The 14050-nt window shown below is 41.1% G+C and overlaps 2 protein-coding genes across 2 annotated transcripts; both read right to left on the minus strand.

Moving 5' to 3' along the window:
• Positions 1 to 421: 421 nt before the first annotated feature.
• On the minus strand, positions 422 to 2492 carry il10 (interleukin 10). The gene is made up of 5 exons (XM_062411270.1): positions 2208 to 2492; positions 1974 to 2033; positions 1712 to 1876; positions 930 to 992; positions 422 to 827 (listed from the first exon to the last, which is right to left on the minus strand). The coding sequence occupies exons 1-5, from the start codon at positions 2367 to 2369 to the stop codon at positions 717 to 719; spliced, it is 561 nt and encodes a 186-aa protein (XP_062267254.1). The 5' UTR covers positions 2370 to 2492; the 3' UTR covers positions 422 to 716.
• A 7915-nt stretch (positions 2493 to 10407) lies between these two features.
• On the minus strand, positions 10408 to 11742 carry il19l (interleukin 19 like). The gene is made up of 5 exons (XM_062412138.1): positions 11584 to 11742; positions 11302 to 11364; positions 11031 to 11183; positions 10876 to 10938; positions 10408 to 10571 (listed from the first exon to the last, which is right to left on the minus strand). The coding sequence occupies exons 1-5, from the start codon at positions 11737 to 11739 to the stop codon at positions 10479 to 10481; spliced, it is 528 nt and encodes a 175-aa protein (XP_062268122.1). The 5' UTR covers positions 11740 to 11742; the 3' UTR covers positions 10408 to 10478.
• Between the last annotated feature and the right edge of the window lie 2308 nt (positions 11743 to 14050).

Below are 14050 nucleotides of genomic sequence, written 5' to 3' on the forward strand. Positions count from 1 at the left end.
GGTGACATCTCAGCGCCACCAAAAGTCAATTTAACTTCCTGATGCAGGGCTGCTCTATTTTACACCCGTCTGCGTGAGTTCTGTTTTGTATATGACTAAGTCGGTTTGCTGTTGCTTGTGAGCGATTGCATGGGCACGTATATGCATATGCCTTGAGTGTGAGGCTCGCTACTTACAGTAAGTTAAGACACAGCAGGGCCGTTGCTGGTAATTCATGTATATAGGTCACGTTTGAGGTTAAAGCCTCAGCCTGTTGAGTTTGCATTCAAGGGGTTCCCCATGTACAGACGGCTGCTCTGTCGGATGTGATGTTTTCACTAATCTACCTGCCTTTAATTAATGGCATGAGACAGCAGCAGCAAGATAAAACAAAGGACACATGCTTTATCATTCAGTTATTTATTCAGCTTTAAATACATAAAATGAAATAAAAAATACAAACAATAAATAAATCAGCTTAATAAGACAGTTTTGACTGCAACTTCATGTGTGAAAGACACAATATGGTCCTAAACTGGTGCTTGTCCCCAGGACAAAATAGTAAACAGGAGTCTCACCACAACAAAGACTTAAGTTCAGCAGAGACACAGAAGAAAATCCATATCCGTCAACATGCCTACCCACTAAAAAATCATGGAATGGATGGAAATGAGTTCAAGAGTCGATAGGCAACTTTTTTTTTCCTGAGCTGAACAATGTCACATTTGATCTTGTCTTCAGGCCGAGGCCACATTGTTTCGCCGCCGTTTTGAAGCCAGGTATTTCTCAATGTAGTTAAACAGCTGCTCCAGCTCGCCCATGGCCTTATAAAGACCTTTGTTCTCCATCTGGGGCCAAACACATGAGTCAGTTAAACGAAATGTCAAAAACAATCAAGCACATATATGCACTGTACATATTTTACAATCAACGATGAAATCTTGACTCACCTGAGTGTAAGAAGAGTTTAAGTCTTTGATGTCAAACTGTTTCTTGCATGAGAAGTAGTTTCTCTGTTAGAGGAACAATAAAAGGGAGATGATGTTACAACAGGAATAGCCAACAGTCTGTAGATGATCATGAACCGAATTGACCCTAAACAACGCCGTGAATAAAGTGGCTCTTGTAAATAAACAAGTGGCCTTGGGTGTGGATTAGTGTCCTTCAGTCCATCAGAGGAGTAAATCGTTGCAGCATGAAACACAGGAAGAACAGCCGGCCTTCCCGTCTCTTCCTCTTTCATAAGAAGTGGATGATGGCAGGATTATGACCTGTCCTGTGAGCCATCAGCCACCTCCTCCCCGTTATGTCACACTCAGCTCTATACCTCGCATCATCATTTGCTGGGGGATGTTTTAACCGATTTTGGATGAAGTCCAAAAGAAGGAAGTGGTTTGAATGGTTTGGCACTGGCCAACAGGAGGTCAAGAGCTTTAAGTGACAACTAATCACATGCTTTCCTGAAAGGCTACGACAGCCAGAGCTCCGCTGGTAACGCATGAATACTTGTGTCCAACCGTTTTGAACTTTTAAACTTTTTTTATCAGGATTCTCAAGGACCATTATTTTACTTTTTAATTTCTGGGTGTCGACTGGAAATCAGCTACACTGCAGAGATTACGTATTGGTTTCCTGGGACAAATGCGCCGCTGACATTGCGCACCGAGCCTTCACTGGGCATAATCCGTGCGTAATTACAACTTTTTACGCTGGACACTCGTCGGGTACTCACACATTTGGTGACATCTTCCTTGAGCTCGTCGAAGATTTGCTGTATGGACTCCACGTGAGGCTTCAGGTCCTTGGTTTCATCCGTCACTCCGGCCACGGCTGTGGGCAGCACCGTGCTCAGGTAGAACTCCAGGATGCTATTCATGGCGTGGCACGCAAACGGGCTCTGAGGTAAACATCAGCCTGGTTACATGACGCTGTCAAAGCGAGCAGGATGCTTTTTCTTTTCTTTTTTTTAAGGCTCTGTGAATTTAACAACTTACTTCGAAAGACTCCTCCACGCTCCGATCCAGCAGCGCCGTGTCTAGGTCATCGTTTGCCTCCTGCAAACAGAAATCAAGCTCGAGATGAGTGAACTGAGAGACTGTGAGTCAGCAGCAGCCACCCAGATGTGCAGCGCGCACAGCATCACCTGCACACTGACAGGCCACGTGGCCGCAGGGAGGCGATGCAGTGCACGAAGCTGTCCTGCAGAGTCAAAGGCTGAGTTTACTCACGTAGAAGTCTCTGATGTGGTAATAGTCCTCTCGGAGCCTCTTGAGTCTGACAGGGAAGCCCTCCACGAAACGGCAACAATAGTTATTGCACATGGGACTCGTCCAGGCAGAGCTGAGGAGAGACAGGAGAACCAGGGACAGGAGGAGAGACCAGGGAGCCATGCTGCTGCACACAAAGCAAAAGTCTGGCTGGAGAGAAGAGACTGGGCCCAAAAGAAGTGCAGATGCTGCTTGCTGGACAAGGACGAGGTCTTCTGAGGAGAGGTCTTCCTGGTGTGGTGCAGCTCTGAGGAGGTGAGTGCATCCTGGTGTGATCGAGTGTCTTTATTTATAAGACAAGATACCTGGGAGGAGACTGACTGGAAGGCAAATGGTTAAACATGCTTCATTCATGTGGGGTACTTTTTTCTTCTCTGGTTTTTTTTTTCAGATCACATACAAATGGGTTACTCCCCCATGAAACCAGGTTGATAATATACTTCAAGAAAAAGGAAAGAAACCTGACAACGTGGAATTTTGACACTGCATCATACTGTTATCATAACTTTAAACACAACCACAACATTCAGATTATTTTCCTTTTAATGCACAATATCCTTTTCTCCGATTTTACTCGGATTAAATTATTACTTGATTACCTATATATTTATTTATATTTATTAATATTCTGTTTACTCATAACTTTTTAATTTTGCTATTTGAATCTGAATTTTTTCTTTTTACTTCTACCCTCAGTGTTTCCTTGTTAGTATCACCTGGAGTGGTGCAGGTGTGTGTTGGCGGTGGTACATGCTTGGGTTACAAGAAATGCCTCTTGTCTGAGTGGTTCGAGCTGACTGGTGGGTGGTTATAAGTAAATGAACCACAGAGGTCTTGTAACTGGGACCCCCAGTTGTCGGTTGCAACTGTGGAAGCCTCTTGGATGGCAGGTGTTATCAGTACCATTGTCTTTATCCACCAAACTGCTACAACTGCGACGTGTCACTTGTGAATCTGAAATTCTGATGCAAAAGGTTGTAGACAATTTAAAAACTTGCCAGTGACATAATGTTATAGCTTGCATGACCACAATAGCAGAGGAAATCATGCCCTCAGAGAGAAGTGATATTATGCTGTGGTCTGCGATTGATGACGCTGTGGATTCCCTCGACATACGTAATAAACCGACATGTGTGAAACATCAATATGTGAGTAGGAGACAGGAGTCATGGTGTTGATTCTCTTCACAAATTCCATTATCTTCGTCAGAGAGAAAATAGTTGCTGATGTTTGAAAATCTGTGTTTAGAGTCTATATATATATATATATATCTCTATGTATGTGTGTGTGTGTGTGTGAGTGAGACCTCATAGAGTTGTGTTGGTTAGATAATAATAGTACCCCAGTGGTGGAAGTGGACAGGGGATGTCCACTTCCGTCTGCGCTGCACAATTTACATTTTTATGTTGGGCAACTCTGGTATTTTGAAAACTGCTGCAGGGAAAATTATCCCAAGTGATTATTGCTCCACAATATGTGTAAATAAACTTCCAGAAGATTAGTCACAGTTCAGGTTAGGGTTCAATTTTTGAAACTTGTTTCACATGAAGAGAGCAAAATGTGCTGTATACAGATTTATAATCAGAGTAAAGGCATGACACAGTCAGTGGCCCCCAGACAGCAAAGACTAATATGAACACTTCATGCACCAACATGCAGAGGTACAATAACAAAATGATTTCTTGAAAAGGTCCTGTCATATGGAAGATTGAAATTGCCCAATAAAAGTGTAGGACAAATACACAATGCACATTCTAATTGATTTCCCTCTTATGCACTATATTGTTCATAAGTTTTCTTCACTTTTTGTCTAAATGGAACTATTTGTCATTGTAACATGAATATCCAGACTGGTAAATGAATGGCACCATTACTGCAGGGTATTCTTTTTAATGGGGAGCCTACCAGTGATTGTACATTTAAGGACTGACAGTAAAGTGACTGTTTTGTTTTTTTCTGAAAAGGCTGTTCTGCACCTTCCTTCAGCTTACGACAACAGTGACCCTGGCAAGGGTCACTGTTGTCGGAAAAGGAACCCCTTGCACCTCCAATTGAGAACTAATGGCAGTTCTTTGTATTTAGTTTTGGCAGGTCTATACTGCTCCCTCCTGGACAATAGTGACATGTAATAGGCTAGTTCATTTTCTTCATTGTCTTGTGATTGATTTGAATCATTAAGTCAGGTGCATATTCTTTAGACAGGATGCAAAGAGTGTAGTAAACAGGCGCATAAAAAAGCCATCTATTCTTGAGGCTGAATTTCAAAAGTCATGACAGTTTATCTTGAGTAAATTGGAATATTACATCAGATACAGATGTTTAGTGCAGCTAAGCTTATATGTAATTAGTAAATGTTATTATTATTATTATTATTATTATTTCACTTAAAAAGATGAGTCAAAAGAAGTCAAATCACAACAAACAAAAAGCACTTTTTCAAGTGCCAAGGCCAGGAGAGAGACTGTGAAACCTTGTTCCAACAGTAAATACAAACAACATAAACTAGGACAAGAGATGGTGACAGTTTGAGCTGGAGAGAAGAACAAGGTCACCTAGTTTGTCCTAAGAGAGTTACAAAATCTGTTTTACTTTGGACAGAAAGAAATGCAACAATATACAGAACATGAGGTCACTGTAGGTGCAAATGCAAATTAAAGTGTTGGTTTGTGTACCAGCGGGTTCGTGGAATTGTCCAATATGTGACAACAAGGACATTTCATTTGCAAACTTGTTGTAGTTCTCATGATGATTTAGGAAAGTGCGGTATTTTTTTTGTGTGTGTGTATGGGTGTGTATGGTTGTGTTTGTGTGTGTGTGTGGGGGGGTTTCTTCTGGTACTCCCGCTAGGTGTGACTGGAAGTGGCTCCAGCTCCCACCATGACCCTCAAAAGGATAAGCAGAATAGATAATGGGTGGGGTGGATGGAACACAGGCGTATTGTACTAACAAACCAGAAACTCAATATGTACATTTGTTTGAAAATGAGATGGGGTATTTTAAGACTCCACTTTATATAATAGATTCAGATTAAAAAAAATGAACCTGGTGAAAACTATACTGTTAAATATATATAAGATGACATGACAGTAAGTGCAAATAAGTGAAGTAGTACCTTATGTTCATCTTAAAGGTACATTTGAAAAATTGCCAAAATGTGCATATATATTATGTAAATGACTAAAAGACAGGTCTGAATAACCTGACACACAATGGGCTGTCTACTGCTGACATCACTGACTGTTTTTAGAAGTCTGCGGTGTCCTCATGTTCTCTCTACTTTAACTGGAAAGGAAGAACTAAACTTTATAACTATGTGTTTGTGTGTGAGAGAGAGAAAGAGAGAGTAGCCTACACGTTACTCTGCATTTCACTGTGTGATTTCATGATTTGTGTGGTTGCAGTTTTAGTTCAGTCTGCTGGTATCTCAGTATTTACTTGTTAAGTGAGTCTGAGAAAGATTGTGATCTAGTTTTTTCATGCAGTGTCATATTGTTCATTATGTCACTCATCTGTAGGTTTGAGTGTTTCTTCTTCTCCAACAACTCGTCATCAACCCCAGGGTACCAGTGGTGACCAGAGAAACTTCTGAGTGATAAAACCAGCATCATCACCCTCTTCATGAGGTCTTTCGAAAGCTGTTCGCCGAAACTGGGTGTCAGGGTGGTATGTGTATGTTTAGGGTATTACTAATCCAGTCTATCTTGAGATACTTATTTAAGCTATTTCCTGATTTCCCGAAAAGTCTGTTGCCTCACATGATGATTTGACTCTGATGTTCTCAAAATCACAGAGAAAGAAACTAGTATGGCTCTCAGTAGAGTGCACCTCTGACAAGGTCTGTGAAGCTCTTATAATATAAATAAAGAAGAACCATTTTTTTTAGAACATAGGACAAGATGGAGAATATCACTTATACGTTCTACCGCTCCTATTAATGCCAACCTCCAGTTGATGTTAGCGGATGTTCGGGACATATCTTCAGTTGTGTACTATAGCGTCATCAGGGGTTTTGGGGCTTGATCAAAAAACACCCCTTCCAAAGGCAGGCCCACCACAGGTTGATCAGACCTGGGTGCATGTCACCAGCATCTTGGGGCCGAGTTGGGACACATTGTACAAACTCATACAGCTCAACACCAAATGCATCTTATTTCAATAAATTACTTTAGGAAATTATTGAAAAAGTCCCTGTTTCAGGATGTTAAAAAAAGGTTTTAAAAACTGCTGCATCTGCTCCTTTAATCAGATTAACATCAACATTGAATTCTCTTCCCTCTGTAAATACCTTCACTATCTTTTGCACAAACCTGCTGACAAGGGGAAAAAACCAGAATAGCACTCAGTAGCGCGGGTACCTCCGCCAAAGCCCAACATTCAAAGAACTCACACAGATTGTACACACTCATAAGGCGTTTCCAAACGTGACCTCGAGAAGAGCTCCCGAGAAGACTTTTTCCTGAGTTTGTCTTTCAGACATTCACAGCTCAGCAAGAGATTCTCCGCTACAACACATTCATCTCGGGAGCATTCAGGTGAGGGGTTGTGCAGCAGGCGAAGGCAGAATCTTGTCATCTATGGATGTAATGCTTTTTCATCTTGATATATTTGATTTGTGTGTTGTGTGATAGTAATATCATGAACACGCCCACTCACTCCTGAAGAGGATCGCCGGCTGTGCTCTCACATCAGCTCCTTCAGACGTTCAGCTTTTTCTTGGGGACTGGACGGAGAAGTCAGCAGAAAGTCGGGAGGTTCTCAGTCCACCAAGTTTCAAAGTGTCTGTGTAATACTGCACACAACAAGCAAACTAAGCTTTTTACCAAGGTGGATGTTGTTAGTAACTTTCAAGCAATAGTACTAAAGCTTTGCAAAGTGTAGATCTACAACATTACATGTCATTTAGCTGTCGCCTTTATCCAAAGCGACTTACATTTTTTAGAACACTCATCATTTTATGAGGGGCCATCTATCTTGCCAAGGATACTTAGGCATGCAGATGGGATAGAGTGGGATTCGAACCGGCGACCTTCATGTTGCAGAGCACCCGCTCTATCCCCTAGGCCACGCTCTCCCCACAACCACATGAGAATGGAGTGTGTTTTTCATTTGTCTATTTCTTTCTCTGTGTGAATGCTATGCGTGGGACCCAAAAATGATTGTGCACTATCACTGCTACTTCTGATCAAACGTTTTTCTTCAGCCACCTCTGCCAGGAAACCGTGTCCGTCTCCGTTTCTCCACGAAATGGAGCCAAAGCTGAATCAGTCACATCTTATCTTGCAGGTTTCACTTAACAGAAAGAGGAAGTCGCCTGATCTAGAGATGATTAGGTACAAACCATTTGTCTCTGCTTTATGTCTCCTACTGCCCCTCTACCTCCTAAACTTGGTTTCTGATGATGTCCCTAACAAGTGTTCAGAAATGTGTGCAGTCAGAACTTCTCCTGAAACCTGACTCATATCCACTTGATTCAACCGTCTCTGGTGCAGGAATCACCGAACCAGCACCAGATCATATTGGATTTAAATTGCAAATTGCAGAGCGAGGTTGTATCGACCTGTGGACCTGATAAGCTGCTCGGCTGACTGTGGTTCCTCCACCTCATGCGTCACAGTTTTTGTGTATGTGTGTATGCACGGTGCAAGTTGTACATGCAAATGTCATCTTTAGAGGAAATCATATGGCTTTACAAACCACATTTCTCTTTCGCTTTTACCCCCATTGTCTTCGTTGCATTGAATTCTTCACACGTTTCTGTTATGTTTGTGTCGAGCGACTGTTGTGTTGATGATCATAAATAATAGTCACATATTGTGAATGTGCTCGTGATTGTTTTTAACAATAAAGTTTTAAAGACATGATCTTATGACACCAGGGTGACACTAAAATATCCAACCACACACCCAACATGTAAGATGATGCTATGTGTGTGACATATGTCATGGGATAGAAAAAGCATCATTCTGGTGTCATCTGTGACTCCTCCAGACTTGACACGAATACTGTGCTCATTTCATTTGATAATTTCCTCCCTGTTTTCACATCATGGCAAATGTGAGCTGTACGCTGATTAGAATATTACATTTTTTGACAACTTCTTTAAAACCGTTGTGTATCTGTGGTAGATCTTTTAACACAACTGTGATGGAAACGGGTGGATTAACACGTGGCATGCAAATGTGACCGTAAATACATCCTCAAGGCAAAAACGTGAGACTTCCTCCGAAACCTTATCCTGTCTGTAGAGCTGAGCCAGCAACAGTAGATGATGTGTTGCTGTGAACTCAAACTAAAGTAGCCCTGGCCTTGTGCTGACCAAGTATCTTTCTGGGAGGAGATGGAACTTGAAAATTCCCTCTGTACACAGAGTTCGGCCGACCTGTGTATTCTTAGTATTGTCAATCTGAGTAGCTGAAGTCATTTCAGTTCGATTCGAAAGCCCATCATTTCCACATTGTTTTGGTGTGCGTTTGGATGAACGTGCGTAGGCACATGCGTACATAAGGCCATTCCCAGATGTGCCTGAGATGGTGTTAACCACACTTATGTAACCGCTGCTCATCTCGACAGCTCATGTTTTCCTTTGATCTTAAACATCTGAATGCTGATGTTTAAGATCACAACGCTAATAGTTTCATGGATATTTGTTCACATGTTGTTTCTTGGTCAGCTGATGTTGAGATGTGAATCTGGGTAGAACCTGATTTGTGTGAACGAATAAAGCCAGAGTATAATCCTCCTCTCTGATCACCACGCTGCTGCTGCTCATTGAACAGCGGAAGAGCGTCAACTGAGCACTCGTCATGGGTGCTGCACTTTTGTTTTTTTAGATCTGCCCAATGCTTATGATGCGTACGATATGGTTAAACAAAAGCAGTTTTTCCATGACGACTCTCATTACAGCTAGTTAGACTATAGAACGTGTGTATAGATGGATGACATATCTCCACATCCTCCTACTATTCAGAAATTAAGCAATGTTTGGTTACTTGAAGCATGAGTTTGTTTGATGAGTCACCTAGTCACACCTTCTTAGCCGATTAGCTCTATTTTATTTTCCATTCGATTCAGCAAGTCTTTGTCAGCTAGAGGTACATTTCACCAGCAAGAACCATGCCACAAAGATATGTGCTTTCAAGGTTTGAATGGAAGTTGATACATTGGATTTGAGGAGAAATGAAGGGACGTTGAGTGAAGAGGTTGAGGTGAAGATGTAGTGGTTCCGTCTCAGGTATCATTCTGCCCAAGCTTATTACAGCCCCACCCCCCCCAACCAATATCCAACTGAAAAGAAGGGGATGAGGGAAGGAGGGAAGAGAGGATGAATATGGAGGTGGGTAAGGGTAGGAATGAGGAAAGAAGGATGAAGGAATGAGCATGAAGGGATACGAGAAGGAGGATGAAGGGATGAGCATAGGGAAGTAGGTTGAAGGGTGAGGATGAAGGGATGACTGTAAGGATGAGGGAAGGAGGAAGGAGGGGATGAGGTTAGGGATGAGGGAAGAAAGGTCTGGTGATCAGCCTTCCCCTCTGCCGTGGTGTGATCGGTCCAGTGACCCATCGCTCAACTCTTTCTCTTTCTGTTACACTCAGAGGGTGTTTAAACCTGGACGGTGCTTTTAGAGGGGCATGGAAGTCAAGTGACAAGAGTGAGTGACAACTAGTCACTTGTTTTCCTGAAAGGCAAAGCACTTTTTTTTTTTATTCTAACAAAAAGCAAAACCATTATATGTAGTCACAGGTTACTTGGAAAGATGGTGGCGCAAGTAGTATGAGCCACGTAGAGATGATAACAGATACTATTACTGACACTGATACTGCTACAGTTTTTCTCTGTTGGCTCAAAACCCTGTGTTTTCATTCACTCCCCCAGATTGCCACACAGAACATTACTTTTTGTGATGAAATCCAAACAGAATAAAGAGTGATTTTTTTTTATTAATGTTGAAATTAAAGCATTATCAAAAATATGTTTTTACAGTAGAAGCAAATACATTATATGGTGAAATCTTTGTGTTTTTGAATAAATATGAATACTTAAACATTTCTGTCTCGCTCCCTATAAATAATACAGCCCGCATGGCATCGGAAATAAAATAGAAACACATAATTCAAATACAAAATAGAGGCACAGATGTGAAGTTTCAGTTTTGTGGGCAGCTCGGGGATTCACTCTCATCAGGAGTTTGTGTCTCATCAGGAGTTTGTGTCTCGTCACGAGTTTGTGTCTCATCATGAGTGTGCATTCTGGCTCAGGCGCTCCAGCCACTCCAGCACAGTGTCCAGCTCTCCCATGGCCTTCTGGGCTCCCTCGTTCGCCTGGAGCTGCTCCGAGAGAATCGGGGAGAAAACGAGTAGAGTCGGTTGAAACAATATCATATGCCTTAAGAAAAATAAAATAAATGGCAGTTCTCTTAGGACCCTAAACTCAAATATGATATTATATGATGTTATAAGATATTATGTATATTGCATTATATTATATTATACATTTTTAGATTATAACCGATGCAATTTAGATTTTCATCTGCTGAAAAGCAGCTTAGTTTCTCTATGCACATACATGTAGAGCTTGCACTCTAGCTCCCTCTGCAGTCCACTGTGGTGAGTTATTTCAGAGACTACATACCTTGATAAACTCAGCATGGAGGGAGTCGATTGTTCTCTGGGTCTCTTCTTCACAGTGGCAGTGCTGAACAGAGCAGAGCACATTTATTACCTTAATTAATATCAACTTATTCAAATGATAACAAATCTGGCTTTATTATTGAGCAAGACACTTACACATTTATGTATATCTTTTCTGATGATGACGAAAGCGTTGGCCAGAGTGCTGGAGCTGCGCCGATGCTGTGGATGTGAGGACGCGTAGTTGCTGAACACTCGCTCAACGTAGAAACGCAGCAGAAGATGCAGGAAGCAGCACTTCTGTCCCTCCTGATAAAGACATACTTCAGTACACATATAGCACACTCAAATACTGTTTATATAGCTCTGAGCTGTCTGTGTTTTAGAAATAGGAATAGTGTGATACAGAAACAATAAAAAGACTCACCGGGACATTTTTGATCAATGATCTGTCCAGAAGCTTTACTCCAATCTCATGGTCTCCTGCTAACTGTGAAAATAAAAAACATAATAGATCTCATTAGTCCTTGTAAGTTCCTGCAAATGTTCCACCCTAACATGTGTGACTTGTTTCAATAATGCTTTTAGCGTGTTTGTGTGTAAATGATGCAACGAGCAGCTGTTTCTGTGGCTTTAAACGTTTGTTTTAAATTAGGAACTTTGAGTGAGTGTGTGTGTTTGAGAGAGAGAGAGAGAGACTTAAACTCACCACGTCTGATCGTATGGCAGAGTAATATTTCCGCAGTTCGTGTGTGTGGATGTCGACAGAGCAGCTGCCCACATGGAGGTGTCGGCTCTCCACAGGCTCCCTCAGACAGCTGAGCAGGAGGAGCAGGCAGAGAGAGCAGCTGAGCAGCATCTCCATCACTATGGTTACCTGGAGGCAAAAGAAGTGTGGAAATATGTTATTCACAGTCATTTATTATGTGTGTCTAAGAATAGAGATGTACGACATCTGATAATTAGTGTAATCCAACAAAGAATAACCAAAAACAACAAAAAATCAAATCATAATGGTTGACAAAATATACAATATAGACCAAACCATCAAATCCATAAACCTAAGAAGCAGGAATTCGTAAATGTATTTCTTAAAAACAACATAAACAAAATCAATGACATTAAACTGATTTTTCAGCACAGTAAAGTTAATCCATGTAACAAATCACTGTTAAAATTGAAGCATAGGCCAAACACTGTCTCTTCATCACTCTGTTAAGAGAATCTAAGAGGCGAGCAGGTGGCTCTCTCAATGCTCAGGTACCATCCCAACTGGGAACTCACCTGTGTGTGTGTCGCTGAGAGGAAGAGTCCTGGGGAAGATGTGTCTCTGTGTCTCCATGCTGTCGCCTCTTATAGTGGAACCAGGGGGAGTTTGTTGTTGCACCTCTTCACACAGTCACATACATGCACTTGCACACGTACATGTGCACAAATTGGTTTACAGGAGGAGGAAGTGTCTTGCAGGTAAAGGAAATGCCAGCTGATGTCTCATCACCTGAACGGAAAAACAAAGGAAAAGTAGTGATCAAAGAGTTCCTCTTTCCTGACCTCCACTGTCACTTATGAGATGTGCAATAATAGAGTGAGTCATTCATTAGAGTGTCGTCATAACCCTGCAAACGTTAATTTATTCAGCAGTGTTTCTCTTACCTAAATCTTTTGGCTTATGAGCCTTTAAAAGGTGTTGATCTCTCCTTTTTTTATGTTTTGCACCAATATCAGTTTTGTCTTGTGTTTGACTTCTAACGTCTGCTCCTGAGTGCGTAACAACTGGTCAAGTGCATTGCTGGAAGCCCCATCTACACACTGTGAGACACAGGAGTTGTCATTTCCCTCCAGGAGCACTGTCTCTGGAAGTGACTTAACTTCTGTTCGACAAGTCCCTATCGGAAACTCCTGCCAGACCTGCTCACCTGCTTGTCAGGCCAATATATTTTTTTATGACTGCTTAAAAATTCACTCACAGTTTGAAGAATAACAAGCAGGGAAAGGAAACAGGTATAACCCGTGTTCAATGAATCCTATGATGCTGCACCACCAGTAACAACATATATGTAAAAAGAGAAGTGCAAAATTTCCAAGTTTATTTCTACAAAGTACATCCGGCAGTTAAAAACAGCCGGCAGCCCTTCCTATCTCAGGAAGGCCTGTGTCTAACCAGTAGAGGTCATCCCAGAGCTTTTTAAACATACTTCTAATCGTTCACAGTCTCTGATTCTGTTGCTGCAGCATCTAGTAGTTTATCATATCTGTGCTCATGTCATACACAAACACACAAACACTACATTTTTATTTGATGAATGTGGAGTAAATTATTTGCAACCTTTTTAACCATATAGTGATGTTACCTTCATGTTTCCTCAAAGGAATAATAAATGAACAGCTGTTTGTCTTCTGTCTTATATGATTTGTAATCATCTCTCAACTCCTTAGACCTAGCTTGTCACGATTGAAGGGATCCTGACTGTTGACTTGGAACCACGGGATTAAGCTAATTTTTTTAACATTGTCAAACATGAAATAAATATGGTTGTCATTTCTAATTTATGCTTTAGCCCCCCTTTCCGAAATTGTCTGATCCAAGATTATCATGATTATTATGATGTGATAATTGTGGATATGTTGATGATGATGGTTATCATCATAATTAGTTTTGATATTAGTTAAAGTTTTAGATAAGATCATAGATATATGAATATACATTGATGTCGCAAATAACAGGTCTACGTGTAAAAGACCTTGTGTTTTTGGTGTTGTTAACAAACAAAACTCAGATTTACATTTAGTATTTCTATTTACAATCCTTGAGGACCTACAAACCCACTGAATTAATCAGATTTTCTAATGAAACATTTTTAAGGGATGATGTTTTAGAAATTATTTATTATTATTACTGATTCTCTGCTGATGTGTTTACATCCATGTCAACTGTTGATCAGTGCATTAGCTTGATAGCAGCAACAGAAATGTGTATGTTGTGTTGCTTTTGCTTTAATTGCTCTGAGTGCAACAAGTGGTCAAACACTCCACACGGAACCTTCACGCAAAACACTCTAAAACTGAACTTGTCTCACCTCAGTCTTTGATTCTTATTCCCTCCAGAATAATGGCAGTTTATTCCTGTCCATTGATGCAGAGATACCATTTGATGGTGGGTGGTAAGAAAGTAATCA

This window comes from Platichthys flesus, chromosome 2 (assembly GCF_949316205.1).
Source record: "Platichthys flesus chromosome 2, fPlaFle2.1, whole genome shotgun sequence".
NCBI lineage: Eukaryota > Metazoa > Chordata > Actinopteri > Pleuronectiformes > Pleuronectidae > Platichthys > Platichthys flesus.

Excerpts from the sequence above, each read along its gene's own strand:
- il10 (XM_062411270.1), bottom strand. The coding sequence starts at position 2,369 with ATGGCTCCCTGGTCTCTCCTCCTGTCCCTGGTTCTCCTGTCTCTCCTC. Across the intron at positions 1,877-1,973 it reads GCGTGGAGGAGTCTTTCGAA|AGCCCGTTTGCGTGCCACGC; the intron begins GTAAGTTGTTAA and ends TGTTTACCTCAG. Across the intron at positions 828-929 it reads TAAACTCTTCTTACACTCAG|ATGGAGAACAAAGGTCTTTA; the intron begins GTGAGTCAAGAT and ends GTTTGGCCCCAG.
- il19l (XM_062412138.1), bottom strand. The coding sequence starts at position 11,739 with ATGGAGATGCTGCTCAGCTGCTCTCTCTGCCTGCTCCTCCTGCTCAGC. Across the intron at positions 11,184-11,301 it reads CATTGATCAAAAATGTCCCG|GAGGGACAGAAGTGCTGCTT; the intron begins GTGAGTCTTTTT and ends TGTCTTTATCAG. Across the intron at positions 10,939-11,030 it reads GAAAAGATATACATAAATGT|CACTGCCACTGTGAAGAAGA; the intron begins GTAAGTGTCTTG and ends TGCTCTGTTCAG.